This window comes from Anomaloglossus baeobatrachus, chromosome 1 (genome assembly GCF_048569485.1).
Source record: "Anomaloglossus baeobatrachus isolate aAnoBae1 chromosome 1, aAnoBae1.hap1, whole genome shotgun sequence".
NCBI classification, from domain to species: Eukaryota; Metazoa; Chordata; class Amphibia; order Anura; family Aromobatidae; genus Anomaloglossus; species Anomaloglossus baeobatrachus.
In genome coordinates, this window is record NC_134353.1 from 362,263,778 (window position 1) to 362,286,430 (window position 22,653).

A 22,653-nucleotide genomic window follows, 5' to 3' on the forward strand; every position below is an offset into this window, starting at 1 on the left:
TTACATGTTGTGACAGTGCTAGCAATTGCTAGTGATGTCCAGCGCGATAGCACCCGTCCCCGTCGCACATGCAATATGTGGTGATTGCTGCCATAGCAAACATTATCGCTACGGCAGCTTCACACGCACATACCTGCTCGGTGACGTCGATGTGACTGCTGAACAATCCCTCCTTCAAGGGGGGAGTTGCGTTCGGCTTCACCACGACATCACTAATTAGCCAGCCAATAGAAGCGGAGATGAGCAGGACATACCAGTGTCCTGACGGCAAGGTGGGCGGGATGTTAAGGAGATGTTTGTCGCTCCTGGGGGTTTACACACAGCGATGTGTGGAGCTGCAGGAATGACAAACATCGTACCTGCGGTTGAACCGACATTATGGAAATTAACGACGTTACACAGATCACTGATCTTGTACACTTCTGTACTCGTTCATTGTCGCACCTAGGATTTACACGTTGCGATGTCACCATCGGCGCCAGATGTGCATCACTAACGACGTGACCCCGACGATATATCGGTAGCGATGTCGCAACGTGTAAAGCCCTCCTAATACTCTGCAATGCATAACTATTTCAGGAGATTAGACCAGCAATTGATAAAATGTTACCATGGTGAGACCAAGTAAAAAAACATTAAAAAAAAAAAAAATTTAAAAACAATTCATAATTTATTCATATTACCTTCCAAAAGTCAATACAAAAGTTTAAAAAATGCTATGTACACTAAAATGGTACTAATAAAAACAACTGATCCCGCAAATAGCAAGCCCCTGCATATTTAACTCTAAGGCTATGTGCGCACGTTGCGTACTAGCCCTGCAGAAATTTCTGCAGCGATCTGAAGAGCACACGTGCGCTTTAAAATCGCTGCAGAAAATGTCCGTAGAGGAAAAAAAAAAAAAACCAGATTCCATGCGCTCTGCCTGCAGCTCCTGCCATAGACAGAGCAGGAGCTGCCGGCAAAGCGCACGGAAGAAGTGACATGTCACTTCTTAGAACGCAGCGCTTCGGGCAGCAGCCGAAGCGCTGCGCTCTAAGACGCCACGTGCGCACGGCCCCTGCACAATCTCCATAGATTATGCAGGGGACGCAGGACGCATGCAGTTACGCTGCGCTACAAAGCGCAGCGTAACTGCATGTATTTACGCAACGTGCGCACATAGCCTAAAGTTATAAGAACAAAGTTTTGGAGGTAGCAATCCTAAAAGTCAAAGTGAGTCTTGTAATACGATTTAGGATTTATGCCAGATCAGAACCTCCCCAATGGCAGTGTGTCTCCACAAGGAGAATAGCTTCCCCCTTAGACCCAGTCTTAGGCTATGTGCGCACTTACCGGATTTTGCCGCGGATTTGCTGCATGTTTCGCTGCAGAAAATGTTCAGAACATCTCTCCAGTGAATCACCAGCAAAACCTATGGGCAAAAAAAAAACCTGTGCGCACTAGGCAGATTTTGACAGCTGCATGTTTTGCTGCGGGATTCCCGCAGCAAAAACAATTGCATGTCACTTCTTTTCCGCAGGTAGCTGCGGGTTTTCACTAATCTAATGTAAAAATCACACAGGGAACAGCTTGCGGAAAAACCGCACCAAATCCGCAACAAAACGCGACAATCCGCATGCGGATTTGGGTGCGGATTTGATGCGGATTTTTTCCGCAGGTGATAACATCTTTGAGAGCCTACGGAATTTACGCAAGGAAATTTCATTTCCCAGTGCGCACATAGCCTTAACCTCTCATACAACCAGATCAGATCTCATACTCTGCACTTAGGGACAACTAGTGATGAGCGAGCATGCTTGTTACTACTCGGTACTCGCACGAGTATCACTGTACTCTGGCTACTCGGCGGGGACCGAGTAATCTCGCGATACTCGTGCTGTACTCGTGGTCTTCATGTTGGTGCTCTTTTTACAGCCATCCCTTATGCAGGGATTGGCTGGCAGACCACTGCAATGCCACAGCCCTGTTGTGGAATTGCAGTGATTGGCCAGCCCGCACAGCGACCGTGCCTTTAGCCCGACACTTCCCCGCTCGGCTACGGCCCCTCCCGCACTCTACTCCGCATGTAAAAATATATATATATATATATACACACACACACACACACACGCACTTTTTTTTAATTTACAGTTTTATGGTTTCTACATGCTGCCGGGGGTCATTTCACAAAAATACTCGGGTCTCCCATAGGATAACATTGGGCTCAGTGCTCGGGCCAAGTACACGAGTATCTTGGGATGCTCGGCCCGAGCCTCGAGCACCCGAGCTTTTTAGTACTCGCTCATCACTAGGGACAACCATCCCAAAAACACTCTGCAAATTGAAGTTCTGATCTTACATAAATCTTTAGTCATATGAAAAAGTTCATTAAAGGGTCAATTGCTACCTCCAATAGGTGGCACTAAAGTTAGTCTCTCACTGAAGAGAATTTGCAAATTTCCCCAGAGGAGCATTGCAGCTAAGGCTAGTTTCACATTTGCGTTTTGACGCAAATGGAATCCGTCACTAATGTAGTACATTTCATTTATTTACAGTGGAAGCGCGACACCATGTGGACACAAGCAGGTACTGCATGACACGCACCATAGTAAGGCTGGTTTCACACTACGTCTTTTTAACATCCGCTGAAAACGTTTTTTTAGCGGAAGTACGGATCCTGCTTTTACAGCAAATAACGTATGCAAACACATATGTTATTTTGCAGGATCCTGCACTGGATGTTTAGGGGCGGGCATTGGAGTCATGTGATCGGGAGTGAGGGGAACTAGACTGGGAGGAGGCTTCTGACAACTGCAGACGCTGGTAACCAAGGTAAATATCGGCCTTGGATACCCGATATTTATCTTGGTTACGAGTGTCTGCAGCTCTCAGGTGGGGGAGAGGGAGGGAGGGGAGGAAGGTGGAAAGACAGAGATAGAGAGAGAGAGGGTGAGGGAGGGAGGAGAGAGAGAGACAGATCACGCGAGACTGGTTCTGGGCATGCTCAGTACTTTCTGGGCATGCTCAGTACAAAAGCAGGATCCTGTCTATCAGCACGCCAGCGTTCACCTGCGTTTGCGTGCGTTATAGTCAGGATCCAGCAATTTGCAGTATTTGGACGCAGCTCAAAAACGCTACAAGTAGCGTTTTTGAAACATGTTAAAAAACTGCAAGTCACTGGATCCTCACTATAACGCACGCAAACGCAGGTGAACGGATGTTAACGCGAGTCCATTGCAAATGCATTGAAATGAAAACGCATTTGCACTGGATCCGCTTGTCCGCTAAAATAACGTTAAGGACGGATGTTAAAAAGACGTAGTGTGAAGCCAGCCTAACACGCTTCCAATGTAAATAAATGAACTGTACTACATTAGTGATGGATTCCGTTTGCATCAAAACAACGCAAGTGTGAAACTAGCCTTAATGTCTCCACCACTGGCATGCTGGAATGGTGTCAGTCTCTGCAAGAATAGCTTCACCCCAAGAACAAATTGCACATGATATCACTTGTCAAGCCATCTTTCATACACTCATCTGCAGACTGCCTCAAGACTGTTGCAGAGCATTTTTGAGGAATTGGGAACCAGACATCAAAAATATCAATCTAATTCTATCTTTCTACATGTTAGTACACTGGACTGGCCAAGTATGTTGCCAGCCCTAAACCCTATTTAGCATCTTTGAGGCATCCTCAAAATGGAAGCTGGAGGAGCCCAAGGTCTCTGGCATCCACCAACTCTGATGTCATCATGGAAGGAAAGTCTAGCGGCTGTGACGCTCTAGTGAACTCCATGACCAAGAGAATTAAAAGGTAGTGCTGGAAAATACGGGTGGCCACACAAAATAGTGATACTTTGGGCACAATTTGGCCATTTTCACTTACAGGTGTACTCACTTGTTGCCGGCGGTTGACATGAATGGCTGTCTTTAGATGGCACACCAAATTTGAACTGAAAAAGTATTAAGTGTACAGCTTGTATAACAGTGTTAAATCTTCAGTTTTGACCCATGAAAAATATACGAATGTATCAGGTATACTCCCTTTCATAAGGAGTGCACCCTTCCGCATTTAAGAATAAAAAAAAAAAAAAAAAAAAATGTAATCTTTATATACACGTCTGCTACGCATCTTTGTTGTGCTTGCATGCTTATGTGGCAGCACTTTTTTTTCAACGAGAATCATACAAAAAATACATAACATGTTCTTTTAAATGCTTTATCTTTATTACAATTCACTTTAAAAACCACTTAAATTCTTAAAAGACATCAATTTCACTTGTATTTATAAAGTGCATGTTGTCCCCAATGACTTGTGTACAAAGTTAGCTTTATCCTTAAAATACAATTATGCAGAAACACTTGAACAAGGCACTGTCTTAGAGTTACACATCTGCATAATTCAAAAAAGTTCCCTGAAATTCTTGAGAGAAGTTACAAAGTATGGTTTTGTCCCACTGCCAGACTGTTATTCTGAGAGTTCTTGGGAACTCAGTTTATATACAAAGATTCTACCAAACGTGACGTCTGTACGCCTACTGGATCTCTATACAGATACTGAAAAGTAAACCACTCACCCGAGAGGGAAGGGTGAGGAGACACTAAAAGTGGTTAAAAAAAAAAAAAATAGGAGGCAAAGCTGGCCAGGCATTAGATAATTGCTGGGTACCACTAATGACTGGTCAGACCCACCTGCCCATGTCAACATCTAGCAAATGTGTAGTTTTAATAGAATGTGAATTGCATAGAATTCAAATTCTCTTGCATATAAAAAAAGACAAAGAACAAAAACAAACCCAAAACCTAGTCGTTTATTATAGGAGAGCACATTATAAAATAAGGTGAACATAAAATTGTTTAAAAAAACCCCAAACTACTTTAGCTGGAAAAAACCAAAACCCCACTACAACAAAAAAAAAAAAAAAAATTACTTTGACCTTATAAAAATCCAGAAGTCATACGAAACAAAAAAACTCCAGCATACCATGCCATGTATTTTTAGCTTATACCTGCTCGGAATCTAAATTTAGATCAGTCATCTGTGTATATTAGTCAATTCAAAGACAATGATGCCATACAAAAAGGATACCCATTTTTAATCGAGTGAATTAGGCAGGCACTACAGTTTAGCAAAGAAATTTGCAAGACTTTGGAGCCATGAGACCAGAGCTTTGTGAACCTCATCGCCACCTCTGATTAGTAGAGCTCATCACGATGTGATGCATGAATGTTGCACCTGGCCTACTTATCAAACATAAAATGCTGATCGTGGTCAACAAGGCTGAAGTCCAATGGCCCCGGTCTACCTGTGTGGTGGCTGCACCATGGTCCGCATATCTACTGAGCCTTAAAGGGAACCTGTCAGGTAATTTGCATGTTGTAACCTAGTAGCAGTGTTGTGTGGCCTAGTAACCCCTTCCTACCATCTGTTGTAATATTGTGTAGTGAGAATGTATAAAAATGTTATTTTTGTGTACCCTATGTAAATGAGCAGGGGCACTAGCCCCATGGGCTTCATATTTTCCATGGTATCACGCCCCTGTGGGCGTGAAACCATAGATTTACATGAGTGACGTCCGGTTGCTCCTTGAGATCCTGCACGTTTACCATTCCGGCAGCCTTGTTATCCGGGTGCTTGCTTCTCGTGTTCAGATGCGCTCTGCGCATGCTCAAAAAGACTCCTGCTGTTCCGATCATGTGCAGTGCACGTCTGAAGACGAGATGTAAGCACCCGGATAACAAGGCTGCGGAAATGGTAGGTGCACGCGCGCGAGATCTCCAGAAGCTGATGTCACTCATGTAAATCCATAGCATCACACCCACAGGGGGCATGATACCACAGAAACCATGCAAATGCCCATAGGGCGATGTGACACCCAGGGGACTAGACCCTCTGCTCATGTACATATGAAACACATAAGTAATAAAACATTTTTATACATTCACATTACACTATAACAGGGATGGGTAGGAAGGGGACACACACACACACACACACACACACACACACACTTCTAGGTTAGAACACAAATTACCTGACAGGTTCCCTTTAAAATAAGGCCGGCATCCACCGAAGTATAAAAATGATAAATACTTACGCTGTAGAGTTACACCAATTGAAACCAATACAAGATTGCAAACACAAGTCTACACGTGAGTGAGTGATACATGCATTAATCGCTTAAGGCACAGTGACCAGAAATAAAACATACAATTCATGTGATATTGCTAGACAAGTAGTACCTGCATGTGCCAAACATAAGGAGTCCATTAGATCGGCTCATCAGCAGTTAAAAACAGACCCATCTAGCTTCAGGTCTTCTAGCAGCAATGGAAGTGTTAGAACAGGTGCAGAGTATGTGCATAGGGTGGGGCAGTGCAAACTAACATTTAATAACTATGCACCAGCAGACTTTACCCAAGTAAAATAGGGAGAAATTAACCCCGTGTTTAGGATCCCCTGTAAAGCAGACCCGTCTGGTAATAATCGTTGGCACAGTATCAAGTATTCTAGTGAAATGCACTTGACGAATCCATAGGAAAATGGGTGGGAGAAAAAAAAAAAAATATATAAAATTAGCAGCATTTTCTACATTTTCCTCGTAACTTACACAAAGGTGATAATTTCAACCTGATAAAAAGGATACCATAGTCATCTTTTAAGGGGAACCCAAAAACCACACAATTACATCATAACCTAGTATAGGTTCTTAGAGTCCAAACTAATGCCATTTTTAAAAGACTTTCACATTCCATATCTGTAGTGCTGGGACCACTACCAGCTGCAGGTCAGTTTTTGGTCTTCACAATATTAGTAGTAAGGTCCTTGTTTGTCAAATCCAGAGTAGCTGGACCATTCTGGAAATATACCATGCGAGCACCTGGGACTCCCAAACTGATCCAGAGAAAAGCTATAATCAGGTTCGCAGCGACGGCTCTTAAAGTCTGAACGAATTATTTTGTAATTTTGTCCTTTATTGCTGTCCCAGTATGTTTTCCCATTGCATTCGTAGCAAATTGCAAATTCTATACTTTCTCGGGGTCGGCCACCGTCTGGCAAGGCAATATCAAAACAAAAGGTGTCCCTATCAGACCCAGCATAGGTGTCTTTAACATACTGACAATCGTGATCTGTAAAAGCTCGCCAAGAATTACTAGTCATTCGGATCTTGACACATTTCTGGAAGGCAATATTCTTGACTTTCACAGTGCCAGCAAGTGATCGCTCCTTGAGTATACAATTTTCTAGACAGACAAAGTCTGTCTGGAGACGGTTCCTGAAGTCCAAGTAGTCGGCCGCAGGCTGGGCAAAGTCTAAAACAAGGTGCTCTTTCTCTATAGTGGTCAGGTTGACTATATTGTCTATCAGCTCTGTTATGTTAAAAGGGATTTCCAAAGAATCATCGTCAAGGTCGGAGAACACCTTCACCATAGTAAGAGCTAATCCCCTGCTGTCAGCAAAGGAGACCTTCTTCTTCACTTTATTCTCCTGATTGTTTAGCTCTGCGAGCAGGGATTTGTCGTTTGGCTGAATGCACGGTCGCAGGGGCTTGTTTTGATTAGGCATTATCCTGCACTCCATGTGGTCTTGTTTCATTGCTGGCGAATGCAAATAAAACTTCATAGCAATATCCAGAGCCATGGTTGGCTTATGAAAGTAGTCCAGCACACTAAGGAACAAACAAAATGAGAAAAAAAAAAAAATACATGTTATAATCAAAGTGTGTATATAGGTCCCTGAAAAATAATGGCCCAGATTCATCAAGACTGGCAATTTTCACACCAGTCTAAATGGACTTAGACACTCCCAATTCATTAAAGGGAACCTGTCAGCAGAAATTTCGACTTAAACCTAACAGATTCCCCCTCTGCAGCTCCTGGGCTGCATTCTAGCAGGGTCCCTGTTAGTATTGTGGCCCCTTTCTGACCCAAAAAAAGAGTTTATATCGAGGTACCTTTTTGGCTTCTGATTCTCTAAATGTGTCACGGGGGCGGGCTGCCTGATGGCCGTTATTCTGCCCCCTGTTCCTGTATGCCGCCCCCATCGCCGATTTCTATACTTCTGGACGCCGCCCACTGCTCCAGCCATCCCCGCGCATGCCCAGTGCTCATCTCTCGTGGATGAGCACTGTGCCCAGTGTCACCGGTGGTGACGTGCGCGCAGGGTTTAGATTATGGGCGGTGCTGTGATGTTAATTACCAAGCAACCGCCCATAATCGCGGGACCGCGCATTCCCCCTCGGCCTGCTTCTTTCTGAGCAAGCGCGCTGCAGCTGAACTCCTCCTGATCGGTGTAGTCACTGCTCCGCGCTCCTCCCATCTATTTCCTGCCTCAGGGCAAGATGGGAAGGAGGTGACGTGAGTTCAGCTGCAGCGCGCTTGCGCAGAAAGCAGGCCGAGGGGGAATGCGCGGTCCCGCGATTATGGGCGGTTGCTTGGTAATTAACATCACAGCACCGCCCATAATCTAAACCCTGCGCGCACGTCACCACCGGTGACACTGGGCACAGTGCTCATCCACGAGAGATGAGCACTGGGCATGCGCGGGGATGGCTGGAGCAGTGGGCGGCGTCCAGAAGTATAGAAATCGGCGATGGGGGCGGCATACAGGAACAGGGGGCAGAATAACGGCCATCAGGCAGCCCGCCCCCGTGACACATTTAGAGAATCAGAAGCCAAAAAGGTACCTCGATATAAACTCTTTTTTTGGGTCAGAAAGGGGCCACAATACTAACAGGGACCTTGCTAGAATGCAGCCCAGGAGCTGCAGAGGGGGAATCTGTTAGGTTTAAGTCGAAATTTCTGCTGACAGGTTCCCTTTAAGGAGGTGCACATACTCCTGACTGGAGTACGTTTTCCAGAGTAGACCATGGTATAGCTTGTCATGCCTTAGACGAGCTGTGGCATCATACCTATAGTTGAGCGAGTACCTAACTATTCATACTCGCTATATTCATAACGAGTACTGTCTAATACTCGTGTATTCATTCCGAATAGCATGTGCAATGCAAGTCAATGGGGAAAACTCAATATAACGAGCAACCTGAATGCCGCATGGTTCATGCGAGTAGTGAGTAGTGCAGAATTAGGGTTACTCGTTACTTTGAGAGTTTCCCCTATTGACTTGCATTGCACACGCTATTCGGCATGAATACGTGAGTATTACACAGTACGAATAGTTAGGTACTCTCTCAACTCTAATCATGCCCTATTCACGCTCCACCCATTTTAGCAGAGATGGGAGAAACTGTCCTGAAAATGCCAAAAACCTGCACTTTTATTATACAGGTTGCAACAATTATGCAAAATGTGTGACTTTTCAAAACAATTTTCAGCAGAATTCTGGAAAAAAATTGTATTGCTGAGTAGGGACAAGTGTTTTAATAGGTTTACAAGTCATTCACTGCAACATCTGTTTCCAGTTATCCTGTGACCATTACACAAGTAGACGGCTGCAGTGACATGCCATACAATAAGGTCACCACCACAGGCCTTCAAAGGCAGGCCAGCCTCTTCTGATAGACCTCACCATACATGGGGCCAGCACACAGTAGCAGCAAGTATAGATAAAGAATTTGTAAAGTTCTGAGAGGGTTTTTACTATTAACTTAGTCTACCATTCTGCAAGAGCCCACCACACTTCTCAAACGCATGCATAATAGTATATAGGCTTTACAGATCACAGCATGTCAAGAAAATCTTTAGGACACTTGTTACACATTACATCCATCAATGCAATTTTGTATTTTTTTTTTTAAATACAGACCTAAATTATATGAATAACCCAGAAATTTAGCAATCCCACATATAGGCATATAACTGCAGGCAATATGATCCAGGGCATAAAAAAAAAAAAAAACTTAATTTTTTGATAACTGCTTGTTTGAATTGCTCAGTGCATGTTGTCACCAGAGGGGAGGGAAAAGGGGCTTAAACTGCCTTTACACATCCGTTTTTTCCTGTGCGGCACAATCCGGCGCTTTGCAGAAAAAAACGCAACCTTTTTTGGCCGCCGGTTGCGTTTTTTTTTCATAGACTTACATTAGTGCCATATTGTGCCGCATGGGCTTGCGCTTGGTCTGGTTTTTGCCGCATGCGGCAGATTTAGCCAATGCAGCGGCCGGATGGAACATTGCCTGGCACGTTTTTTTGTCCGTCAAAAAAACCCGCATCGCGCCGCATACGGCCAATGCAGTGCCATTTGCAATGCATACCTATGGACGCCGCATGCGGCATCCTGCAGCAAAAACCGCATCCAGCCGCCGCATGCGTTTTTCCACTGCACATGCTCAGTAGCGTGCAACAAGCGGCAAAAAAAAAACATCTGCAAAGGATGCAGTTTTGTCGCCGCATCCGTTGCATAGGTTTCACAGCCGGATTGGCCGGCTCTGCTAAAACCGGAGGTGTGAAAGCAGCCTAAGGCTATGTGCGCACTAGAAAAGTGATTTTTCTCAAGAAAATTTCTTGAGAAACTTCTAGGAGTTGAAGATTTCCGCACCTGCGAAAAAATCCGCGGGAAAAACGCATGCGGATTTGCCACAGATTTACTGCAGGTTGGTTCCTGCGGTTTTGCAATAAATAATCGATAGATAATGGATAGAGGGAAAGATGGATAGATGAATAGATAGATGAGAAACACCTATATAATGTCCCACCTCCCTGCATTGTCTAAGCTGGCACCCTTTAGTGACTTTCATGTAGCACTAAAGGGTGCTTAGCCTTGTATTTAGCCATAAAATAAATAAATTAAAAAAAAAAAAAAACGACATGAGGTCCCCCCATCTTTTGTAGCCAGCTAGGGTAAAGCAGACGGCTGCAGCCTGCAATCCACAGCTGGCAGCTTCACCTTGGCTGGTAATCCAAAACAGGGCACCCCACGCGGTTGTTTTACATTAAATAATTTAAACACAAAAACGTGGGGGTCCCCCCAAATTGCATCACCAGCCGAGGTAAAGCGGACAGCTGTGGTCTGGTATTCTCAGACTAGGGAGGTCCACTGTTATTGGACACTCCCCAGCCTACAAATAGCAGGCTGCAGCCGCCCCAGAAGTGGCACATCCATTAGACGTGCCAATTTTGGCGCTTCGCCCCAACTCATCCCGTTGCCCTGGTGCGTTGGCAAACGAGGTAATATATGGGGTTGATGCCAGATGTGTAATGTCACCTGGCACCAAGCCCTGGGGTTGGTGAGGTCAGGCGTCTATCAGATACCCGACATCACCAACCCAGTCAGTAAGAAATAAAAAAAAAAATAGACAAGAGTTTTATTTGAAAAAAACTCCCAAAACATTCCCTCTTTCACCAATTTATTGAAAAGAACAATCAATTCCACGTCCGGCGTAATCCAATAAAGGAGGGGGGGGGGGGGGGGTGTCCCACGGCGATCCATACCATAGTCGCTGTCCCAGTCAATGAAGAACAGAATGTTCCCCATTGGCTGGGAGAGCAATGCAGTGACCTGAGCTAACATCAATAGCCCAGGTCACTGCAGGGGATGCCGAGCGCTGCTGCCAGGAGGATAGATGAGATCATTACCTGCTGTGATCATCTCCTGTACTGCTGACGTCAGCGCTGTCACTGACTTCTATGCCCGCTGCGTTGTCAGAAGTATCGTGAGAGCCCGTGACGTCACCGCTAGTGACAGTCTCAGGCCGCTCGCGAGACGGGCATAGACAGCAGTGACCGCGGTGACGTCATGAGGCAGGAGACAAGTCACAGCAGGTAATGATCTCAGCTCCTGACAGCAGCGATCGTCATCCCCGCGGCTGCCAGCACTGCAGGATGTCAGTGTCTGCCTGCGCTGCCGCGTGACAGGCTGCTGACACTGCGGGCAGACACTGACACTGCAGGGCAGGCAGCCGCGAGGCTGGATCGGGACACAGACTGCACAGGCACCTGGAGGTCACAGAAGTGCTTCTGTGCGGCGTCCAGGGAGTGTGACGTGTGTGTCTACTCTGCTCTGCTTCCTCTTCCTGGCATAATGACATCGCTTCCTGCAAAACCGCAGGCAGCGATGAGCATTACCGCAGGTAAATCGCGGCTATACCGCACATCATTTGCTACCTGCGGTATACCCCCGGAATTTCGCGATTACATTATAGTGAATGGAGTGAAATTCCGGGGGTATTCCGCAGGTACCTGCGGAAAATAATGGACATGTTCATTTTCTCAAGAAATTCAAGGACATTTCTTGAGAAAAATCTGCAGTGCGCATAGCTATTTTTTTTCACATAGGATTTGCTGGGAAATGTCTGCACAAAGATTGCAGACATTTCCGCGGCAAATCCGCGGGTAAAACGCACTAGTGCGCACAGGGCCTAACAGAACTTTTTTTCCAAAAGATTGCTGCTGGAGCCATTCCATTTTAATGGATGGTTACTGGACATGTGAGCTTGGTTGCTTTGCCTTTAGGCCAAGTGCTCAGTATTTCTGGAACTTCTGTCGGGAATGCCCCTCCTGGTGTCTACCCGATGAAGCCAGAGAGACTGCCAAGGGTGTGTAAAGCCACCAGCGTTAAAGGTAGGAGGGGGTGGGGTAATTTGGGATATAGGCTTTAACACATTCAGGTTTCTTTCACTTGTAATTCTTTACTCCTTGCTTGTGTCCCTTTGTAGATTCATAATGAAAGCTGCAAAACCATTGCATAAACAGGGGTTTAAAATTTTGCAGGGGCGGGAAACACTGAAGATGGGTACAGAAGTTCTGCAGACTTCACTCTATTGTGACATCCACATTATAAATGGACATCCCTCGTACATACCCTAAAGCAGTTTGTACACATTAGACAGCCATGTCTTCAGACACAGACAGGAATACTTATCTGAACCTGCCGGTTTCAGTGGGAGTGTGGGAATCTCATATGGGAGCCCTAATGTGATATTTTTGTAGTTTTTAGAACTCCCCTCCTTCAGTGGAAATTTACAATGACAAGCAGCCTGTGTAGTTTTATACCATTTAATATCACTTCCATCAGGCCTCAGCTCATTGTCTCGGATTGCAGAGGAATGCTTTATGTATGTGGTGGGGGAAGGGAAGAGAACTGTCCTGCCAACATTCCAGATCCAGAGAGTACTTTCCTAGCCCCTTAATTAAAATGAAATGTCCGAAAAAAAAAAAAAAAAAAGTTACCTTCCAATGAAGGAATTGTACCATATGGGCAAAAGTCTAATACAAGGGTAAAGTTATATTTTGGAGGGCAGCTCCAGGCAAGCGGCAAGAATCCTCAGCAGCATTAAATATTGTAAAGTGTACCAACTCATCAGAAATGCAGCAAAAAGACATATACATGTGATCAGTGCCTGGAAGTGAAGAAGAGGAAGATGCACCAGTGAAGAGGAAACAAAGCCGAACTTCAGGTATTACCTGGATGAGTTCATCTGTGAAGTGATCCTGGGCATTTAGTGCACATGGAAAGATCCTAGTCAGGATGGAAAGGAAGAAAGTGCAGCGGCTGTGATGCCTCTAAACAGGAGAAAAAGAAAAGAAAAAGCGGAAATTAACACAGCACGTATACAGCGCACACCCCCTCGTCTGCTGCGGTGGAAGGGTTCCGTGTTCACTTCTCACTATTCATGGACTGTTACTACCACCCAGTGGCAGCCAGGCCCGGGATACAACACCAAGGGACGGATCTTATATTGTTCCGGCTAATACTAGGGCCTATTAAGTGCCAATAGGTCAGCCCTACTCATATGAGGAGAAATTTATATAAAATATATATTTTATATCTAGTAGTGGAAGTGAAGCACCGAGTAAACTCTGCGAGTGGGAAATTGGAGACCGTAGGATTTATAGCATGGAAATGGAAACCAAGGGCTTACAAAACAAATCCTGCTGCTACTTTTGGTGTCCCTGCTAAAGGAAATAGAATTTTTAGAAGGACACGTCAAAGTCAAAGGTTTTTGTTTGTTTGATTCCGGAAGAATTTATTTTATTGCTTTAAAACCACCAAATTGTTCCATTAATATAAACCCTGTTTATTAAAGGGAATCTGTCACCAGGTTTTTGCTCCCCCATCTGAGAGAAGCATAATGTAGAGACAGAGATCCCGATTCCTGCAGTGTGTCACTTACTGGCTGTTTACTGTCATTTCGATAAAGTTAATGTTTTTCTGCTGTAGATCTAGTAGTTATACAGAGCTCATGAATATGCTGGACTACCAGATAGCATGCCAAGTAGTCCTGTAATGATAATCTGCTACTGATTAATCAGCGGTTTTATAAAAGCGACACTGAGCAGCCCAGTAAATGACAGATTCCCCTTAACAGTAACAAGGGAACACGTGTGTGTGTGTGTGTGTGTGTGTGTGTGTGTGTGTGTGTGTGTGTGTACACAACAATCTTTTGGCCACACCCCCTTAGTAACTGCCATAAAAAACTCAGAAGAGCACCAGGAATAAGGTTGAGTATGTGCCTTAAGTATTTTGCTGCAGAAATGTTTGCATTCCTTGGAAAGACAAATGCAACAAACATTTGTGCATTTTGTTGTATAGTTTTCCACTCAGTAGGTGTTAAATATGCTAAGAGAATTGATATACTGCAGATTTAAATCTGCAAGCATAAAAAAAAAAAAATTAGTGCACGCATGAGCCTTTAAGGATCCCAATCACTTTGCTGGGAATAGGAAAGCCTTCAGGTTTTGTATAGCAAAAAAAAAAAAAAAAAACTATATGCACAGACACTAAAACGAGGAAAAACCGGATACTTGACTACAGTAAAGAAAATGAATGGCTGACCTGCAGACTATAACAAGAGACATTCTGGCAGATCATCAAGTTTGTGTGATGGGTGTCACTGCGAGGATATCCTGCAAAAGCAGATCCTTTAGAGGGACTGTCAGCAGCGACTGTTCCAACACAGTGCAGGTAGGGCTAATCAGTTATATACACCTTCCCCCCTGCTTGTTTACCCCAAATCTCCCCCCCCCCTCCTCTCCACAGCTCTGGCTTCAGAGAGCCAAAGAAGGGCAGAGAGATTGAAAAGAAGCAAATGAAATGGTCATTTAAATGTTTAGCCCCGCCATGATGTACAGCACACCTGTACTTTGACCAGCCATTCGGTGCCAACAGAGTCCCTTTAAATACCTCTGCACCATCCATAGTAGATTCCAAGGAGTTGCAAAAGAGCTGTTCAGTTTACAGTCAGTCTCCCATAGAGAAGGCAGAAACAGTTTATAACTATCTCTATCTTCTCAATTGTTGTATAGAGCAATAGGAAGCCTTTACAGCTCATCCTTTGCACCCAGCAGTAATGAGATCAGCAGATGCCAGGAGGAGGAGCGAGCTGCTGACACCTAGGTCTGCTGAATGGCTCAATGTTTTATTTGGCTATGTGCACACGCTGCGTTTTTAGGCCGCTAAAACCGCACAAAAATGCGGCAAAAAATGCATGCGTTTATACCACGATTTGGTGCGTTTATGATCTCTGCGTTTTTTCCAATGCATTGCATGGGGGGGAAATGCAGAAAAACGCAGGAAAGAATTGACATGTCCATTTTTTTTTAAAGCTCAAAAACGCAGCTTAAAAAAAAAAAAAAAAAAAAAGTGTGCGGACAGCAAAAATGAAAACTCAGACTTTGCTGGGGAAGGAAAGTCATGCAGTTTTGAGGCCAAAAACGCACCCGAAAAACACCGCAAAAAACGCACTGAGTGCACGTAGCCTTTTAATGCCGAAAAGCCCCCTCTTATTACCTTATTGGGGGGGGAAACAAAAAAAAAAAAAAAAAACCCACAAAAACCCCTCAACAGTATGCACTAAACTAAATCCAAAGCTGTGCCTGGTCTTTAGAGCCAGTACAGCCACAGATGCTTGCATGCATTAAAGCCTTAAGGCAACATTTTCTGGCCGCTAGCCATGCAAATAGTTTCTAGTCCCACCATAGCAAGCCAAGACTACTACTTAAGGTGGACACCTTTGACATGTACTCACTTTACATACTGGGCTGTCACTTTTCCATACAAGGCTATTGCCCATGCTCAGAGAGATTGTCACATGACCATTTTGTATTTTTTTTTATCAGCCATCACTGTTGCAGTTAGTGTGCCCCAAGAGCTGCACTCCATCAGCATACCTGAGAATACAGGGGAGTGCCATTCATGTACAACCCCCCCTCAATCTAACCCCATCCCCCAAACTTCTTGCCCCTTTGCCTGGTCACAATGATGTGTGGTGCACTAACAGTCCATGGAAGCAGAGGTGACAAGACTGGGAAGAACTAGAGTACTGCTGCCATACACTACAATAGCTCCCCTATTGATGATCAATGCACCCCAGACTTCATGACTCAGCAAACTCGGGAGCACGATCACCATCCGGATAGATCGTGAGGGCTCATTATCGATAAATCTCACAGCTAATACCACTGTATCGCTCTAGCAACACTTCCAAGTGGTCTAACTGCGCCCCATGCTCTGCCCGAGCGTCTCCCCATACGATCGGTGCCGCTTGCCTCTCAGTAGTCTCCATTGCACGCCGCATACCTTCTCACATAAGCGTCCCCTCTCAGAGCTGCACACTAGTCCCGGGGAGGCAGGGCTACACAGGGAAGACGCATGCTGCAAGCCTTGGGACTCCCCACCCCGTCTCACGACCGCACACCTCCGGCCACTAAGCCGACTCGTCCAGTCTAGCGGTCGCTCATTGTTAAAGAAGCCGGCGTTCCATCCCACTTTTCGCTTCACGTGAACTAGTTTGCTCAGCCAATCACAATTACTCAGGCAGAACCCGCTAGCCAATAGGAAAAAGGAAACCTTCACGTGAGCGCCTGTTGCACGCCAGTGCCGGCTGGAGCTCGGGTACAGAGGTGCATGTGGGAAAGTGGTGATTGGGGGAGGGGCATATTATGTGACAGAGACGTGCTGAGGTGAGGCCGGCCGGCGTATGTGAGGACTGGACTGTACGGTATGCCTGCAGACATGACTGGAGTTCAGCTGATGTCTGGGCACAACACTGCCTATAGTCGAAGCTCAAGTTTCTCGACGTGCCAGTTCATAAGTTGGCAACCTTTCAATACAGCCTTCTGCTCCCTTCTTAAAGCTGCATGCCAGGGCAAATGTTACTAGCTATGCATACAGCACCCATAAATAGTGTCCCCTCTAGAAAGTGCACCCATAAATAGTGCCCCTTCTATAGAGAGTGCACCCATAAATAGTGCCCCTTCTATAGAGTGCACACTAATAGTGCCCCTTCTATAGAGTGCACCCATAAATAGTGTCCCTTCTATAGAGTGCACCCATAAATAGTGCCCCTTCTATAGAGTGCACACTAATAGTGCCCCTTCTATAGAGTGCACCCATAAATAGTGTCCCTTCTATAGAGTGCACACTAATAGTGCCCCTTTTATAGAGTGCACCCATAAATAGTGTCCCTTCTATAGAGTGCACCCATAAACAGTGCCCCATATACAGAGTACATCGATAAATAGCACCCATAAACATTGCCCCTTCTATAGAGCGCACCCCTAAACAGTGCCCCTTCTATAGAGTGCACACAAATAGTGCCCGTTCTATAGAGTGCACCCATAAACTGCCCCGTATACAGAGTACATCTATAAATAGCACCCCTAAACAGTGCCCCTTCTATAGAGCGCACTCATAAATAGTGCCCCTTCTATAGCACGCACCCATAAATAGTGCCCAGTATACAGCGTACATCAATAAATAGCACACATAAACAGTGCCCCTTCTATAGAGCGTACCCATAAACAGTGCCCCTTCTATAGAGCGTACCCATAAACAGTGCCCCTTCTATAGAGTGTACCCATAAATAGTGTCCCTTCTTTAGAGTGCACCTATAAATACTGCCCCTTCTATAGAGCGCACCCATAAACAGTGCCCCGTATATGTAACGCCCTGGCAAAACCAGGTAGTCACAGTTAGGCCCCCGAATTACACCTTTCCTCATTAGTAAACACACAGCCAACCATTAAACCCTAGTCACCCCCCCCTTAGGGACAGATAGACACACTATTGGGCGTGGCCAAGCGGTTGGCGCATGCCCACCCAGGGGTTTAGACAGCCCGGGGTGGGAGAAAAGGAGCAGATCAGTTCAGAGTAGTAGAGAGTGAGGTCAGGCCTGTGTGTCAGGCCTGAAGCTGACTGACAGGTGCCAGGGTAGGAGCCCTGGTGCCACTGGCTAGGAGGCAGACGGTGGTCTCCGTCAGCAGGAGACGGGAAGACGGCACGGTGGAACCGAGGTGGACCGAGCCAGGGTTGTAGCCCGCCGGTACCGACACGGGGAACCGACCCGGAAACCGTAGCACAAAGGGGGGGTACTCGGACCCTGAAGCCAGGAACCAGAACCTACTGGAACTGGTTAATTAACAGATTGAGGCCAGGACTAGAGGTCCTGTCCCACCCAAAGTCCCTCATAGAAGACAACAGCCCACCGATTAGGGATAAGAGGTCATCGCCAAGGCCCATAGATCCCACGGGCCAACGTCTGCGGCACGGCTCCTTAGGCTACATCCAGCCGGGAGCGGACTCCTACGTTTCATACAAGGAAGTCTTTTCTACTTAAACAGTGCAGGAAAAGGATAGAGACCACCAGCCGGGTGGGGGATCCCGAACTCAACCGGCCGCGGCACCGGCCACCACCATCTTGGTTTACCAGAGACTTGTGTGTTTCCTTCAGAGTGAGTACTCCAACACCCCCTGTGGTCGTCATTCCCCCTGCACCAGAGCCATCGGGTCCCCGGGGCCACCATCCCTGCCCACGGAAGGGTTAACATCTTGAAGGACAACATCTCTCCCGGATGCCCCGTAGCAGCAGCGGTGCTGTCCCACCTCACCACACACCGTGGGTGGCATCACAAACCTATTACGGCCTAGCCCGTACATCTACGTCCCCCATTTTATTCGGCGTGTCCGCGAGACCCCCGGGTCCGGAGACCCTCAAACCACCACCCCTGAAGGTCCGGATCCGAGCAGCGGCGGCTGCTGGCACGGGTGCGGCACACCTCGAAACTTGTGCTCCTTGTATTGGACAGTCAGCAGGGATCCGTTGCAAATTTTCAGAAGTCGCCATTTTGGCGTGAAAAACTACAGCTCAGCGTCGTCTTCCCCGCGAAAAGGGCGCGAATGCCGAAGCCCCGCCCCCTGGGAACGCGGCCGGAAAGCGAGGCCGGAAGTCGAAAAACGAGACTTACAGACCTGAAAGAGGAGTGCCGGCAAAAGACTAAGGGGGAGGACGGAGCGGCATGTAACTAGCGTTGTGAAGTGCAGGGACGCCAGGACTCTGCAGAAACCCGTTCCTGGACACCAAAGTGGCAGGATATGTCAGAGGATCCAGGCCCAAGCCCACTTCATGCTGGCAAAGTGGGCGTCGGACATGAAGGGCCTGGCTGCAGCTGTCCGGGCGCGCAAAGTGGAGATGATCTCGGAGGAGCGGGTAAGCAGTGACCCACGCCCTTATGTTCCCCAGGAAGCGGCCGTCCCGGCTGAGGGGCCCGGCCTGCTCCCGTCCGCCACGCTGTTTCCCTCGTCGCCCGTGTCCGCAGCCAACGCCCCGACCGACCCGCTGCTCCAGTCCGTGGCAGCGGAGCCCGTACCATCTACCGGGGAGGACCCAGCTGCTGGGCCCTCAGGCCTTACCGTCACCATCGCTCCGGAACCGCTGACGACATCCCGTCCGGCTCCGAGCCTGGACGCACCAGTGATGACGTCGGCTCCGGCAGTCCGCCCGGCCACAACGGTGATGACGACGGCTCCGGCAGTCCGCCCAGCCGCAACGGAGGCAGCACCCACTGCTCCCAGGTACCTTGTCCCGGCTGAAGACCAGCGGCAAGGTGCTCGTGGAAGGGAGGCGCAGGCTGTTGAGCATGGGGTCCCACAGCAGTGTGTGAGGCCGGTCGTAGCCGGCGCCAAGGGTTCCCCAGGAAGTCTGGCTCCTGAGCGGGAAGGAAAGCACAGAAACCGTGTCCTAAGCTGGGAGCGGCAGCAACAGCAGCTGCGTAAGGGGATTGCTGCCCGAAGAAAGTGTAAAGCGGATGTACATGCCTGCCCTTATATGTGTTAGGTAGTGGTTCCCGGCTACCAAAAAGTTAAAGTTCCCTGTTGGAACTGTCTGTGATTCCCGTTTAAAAAGTAAAAACAAGGACAACGGCCGTGAACTTGCAGGCCAGCCCATAAACTTTTGGGCCTTATAAATAGCCCCAAACCGACCTTTTCAGCAAGCCGCAGTCTCTGGAGAGGCTGATTGGAGAATGGGCCTGCGGTAGAGTAGGCCGAGGCCCAGTCACCATTGGGACCAATGACTATCCTCCGAGTCAGGGGTCCCCTGGACGTGGGGCCCTTGAAAAGGACTGCCGGGTGATCAAGTCGCTTGTCTTCCATACAGAGTAGATGTTAGCTGCCATCTCGCAGGCTTCAGTGAGAGCAGACAGGGATGCTGGTAGCGACTGCTCCATAAGCACAGCGTCTTCTGCTACCACGATTATACCCGTGTGGGACCATCTTTCTTGATCTGCATCTTCATCGATCCGCAAAAGGGTTAAGCCAGGGTCTTCCAAGGGTCTGTTCGTCACTGTATCGAATCCAGAAGTTTCCTGCCTCAGTTATGCTAGAGTCAACTACCTCTTCCACCAAGGTGTTAGAGGAGGGACACTCCCCCCTTGGAAGAGGGAGAAGTGTAGCAGGTTTAAGGACCACACACAGGGAGATGGTGACTTTGTCAGGGAGCAGTGATGTCATACGGGCAGTGATCTTCAACTGGTGCTTTAGGTAGGTTTTTCTCGGACAACTAGATTCAATCTGACTGAGTAGTATCCAAAGGGCTGCTGTCTTCCTCCAACCGCTACTCGGATGCCTCTGCTCTGTGCCAGTCATTGCACTGGCTGCCCATATATCACAGGATCCAATTCAAACTGCTTGTTCTCACCCACAAAGCTCTCCACAGTGCAGCACCCTCCTACATCTCCACCCTCCTCTCTGTCTATCATCCCACCCGTTCTCTACGCTCGGCAAATGACTTTCGACTAACATCCACACTAATTCGAACCTCCCACTCCCGAATCCAAGACTTCTTCCGAGCTGCACCAAACCTCTGGAGCGCTCTACCCCAAGAAGTTAGGACAAATCACAACTTACTCAGCTTCAGACGCTCCCTAAAACCGCATCTTTTTAGGGTGGCCTATCACACTCCCTAGCCAAACTAATTTCACCTAATCCCTCTACAACTTCTCAGAACATAACCCCACGTCTAACTCCATGGCACCCAAATGCATCTCAAGGCTCTGGCCAACTGGTCCAGGAAGCCATCATCTATCCCCCATGAGCTGGCTGGATTGTCATTTTAAATAAACACTTGTACCTTGCCCCTCCCCCCATCTCATTGTAGATTGTAAGCTCTCACGAGCAGGGTTGCCATTTTTCCTTTTAAATATTGTATCCTCTATAATTGTTACTTGTTTGTATATGTTTATGTATATGATATGTATATGTTCCTCCTGAATTGTAAAGCGCTGCGGAATATGTTGGCGCTATAGAAATAAAGATTATTATTATTATTATTATTATTATTATGGCAAACAGGCAGAATGACTTCTGGCAGTAGGCAGGCTCAGGCTGGAGATGACGTGATGATACTCTTCAGGTGACTGTGAATGCAGCACATCTGTATGTGGGGTGGTCTTGTAAGTTGCTAGATTCATCTCCATACGTCTTGCCACTTGAAAGAGCGTGTCTTGGTCCTTCACTCTGTAATCAGGAGTTACCAGCTCTAGTTGTTTTCATATGGGCTATCTGAGACCTGATACAAAGGACCATACCCAGATTTGTAAGGAAGGGCATCGGGTGTAAATTGGGGTCAGGAGACTGAAAACTAAGATCCCCTAAAACCCCAGGGAAAAAGGAGCACAAGAGTGTTTGGTAACTAGCAAGCAGCACCCCACTGACTATATATACACAACTGGAAATAGCGGTGGAGCGTGCCTATTCTACCTGGACGCCACATCACCGCCTAAAAAACTCACTAACCTCAAAGAAGAAGAAAGAAATCCTCACTTGCCTCGGAGCAGCCCCAAAGAGATAGTTAAAGCCCCCAACATATAAGGACACCCCCTTCACATAAGAACGAGGATATAAGAAGTAAACAATACACAGTTGGTTAGGGATAGACTTAAATCTTGGTAGACAAACCTGATTTTTTTCTATAACAAAGTCACTGAATGGTTGGACCAGGGGAATGCTGGGGATATAGTATACCTTGACTTCAGTAAGGCAGTCGATAAAGTATCACATAACATCCTCATTGAAAAAAATGATCAAGTACGGAATCAACAAAAAAATCAGATGGATTCAAAACTGGCTTAATGATCGGGCGCATCAAGTAATACTACTGGCTGCACATCGAACTGGAGAAAAGTGAAAAGCGGGGTGCCGCAAGTCTCTGTCCTGGGCCCAGTGCTTTTTAATATCTTTATAAATAATGTGCACAATGGAATTATTGTGGAGCTCATTAATTTTGCAGATGATGCGTAGATAGGAGTGAGCAACAGTATAGAGAGGAAAGAAAGCAAATTCAAAAGGATCTAAACACACTTGAACAATGGGCTGAGGCAAACAGAATGGTGTTTAACAGGGACAAATGCAAAGTCCTACATCTGGGTAAAAGAAATGTAAAAAGCATATGTAGTTTGGGAGGAATAGAACTAGGTGATAGAACCGGGGAAAAGGAC

At 46.7% G+C, this 22,653-nt stretch overlaps 1 protein-coding gene across 1 annotated transcript; it reads right to left on the reverse strand.

The window, feature by feature from the left end:
- Positions 1-5,956: 5,956 nt before the first annotated feature.
- Positions 5,957-16,605, reverse strand: PPP1R3B (protein phosphatase 1 regulatory subunit 3B). Its single transcript, XM_075337806.1, has 3 exons — positions 16,460-16,605; positions 13,345-13,443; positions 5,957-7,652 (listed from the first exon to the last, which is right to left on the reverse strand). Exons 2-3 carry the CDS (start codon positions 13,377-13,379, stop codon positions 6,794-6,796), a joined length of 894 nt encoding a protein of 297 aa, XP_075193921.1. The 5' UTR covers positions 13,380-13,443; positions 16,460-16,605; the 3' UTR covers positions 5,957-6,793.
- Between the last annotated feature and the right edge of the window lie 6,048 nt (positions 16,606-22,653).

Excerpts from the sequence above, each read along its gene's own strand:
- PPP1R3B (XM_075337806.1), bottom strand. The coding sequence starts at position 13,379 with ATGCCCAGGATCACTTCACAGATGAACTCATCCAG. Across the intron at positions 7,653-13,344 it reads TCACAGATGAACTCATCCAG|TGTGCTGGACTACTTTCATA; the intron begins GTAATACCTGAA and ends TTTGTTCCTTAG.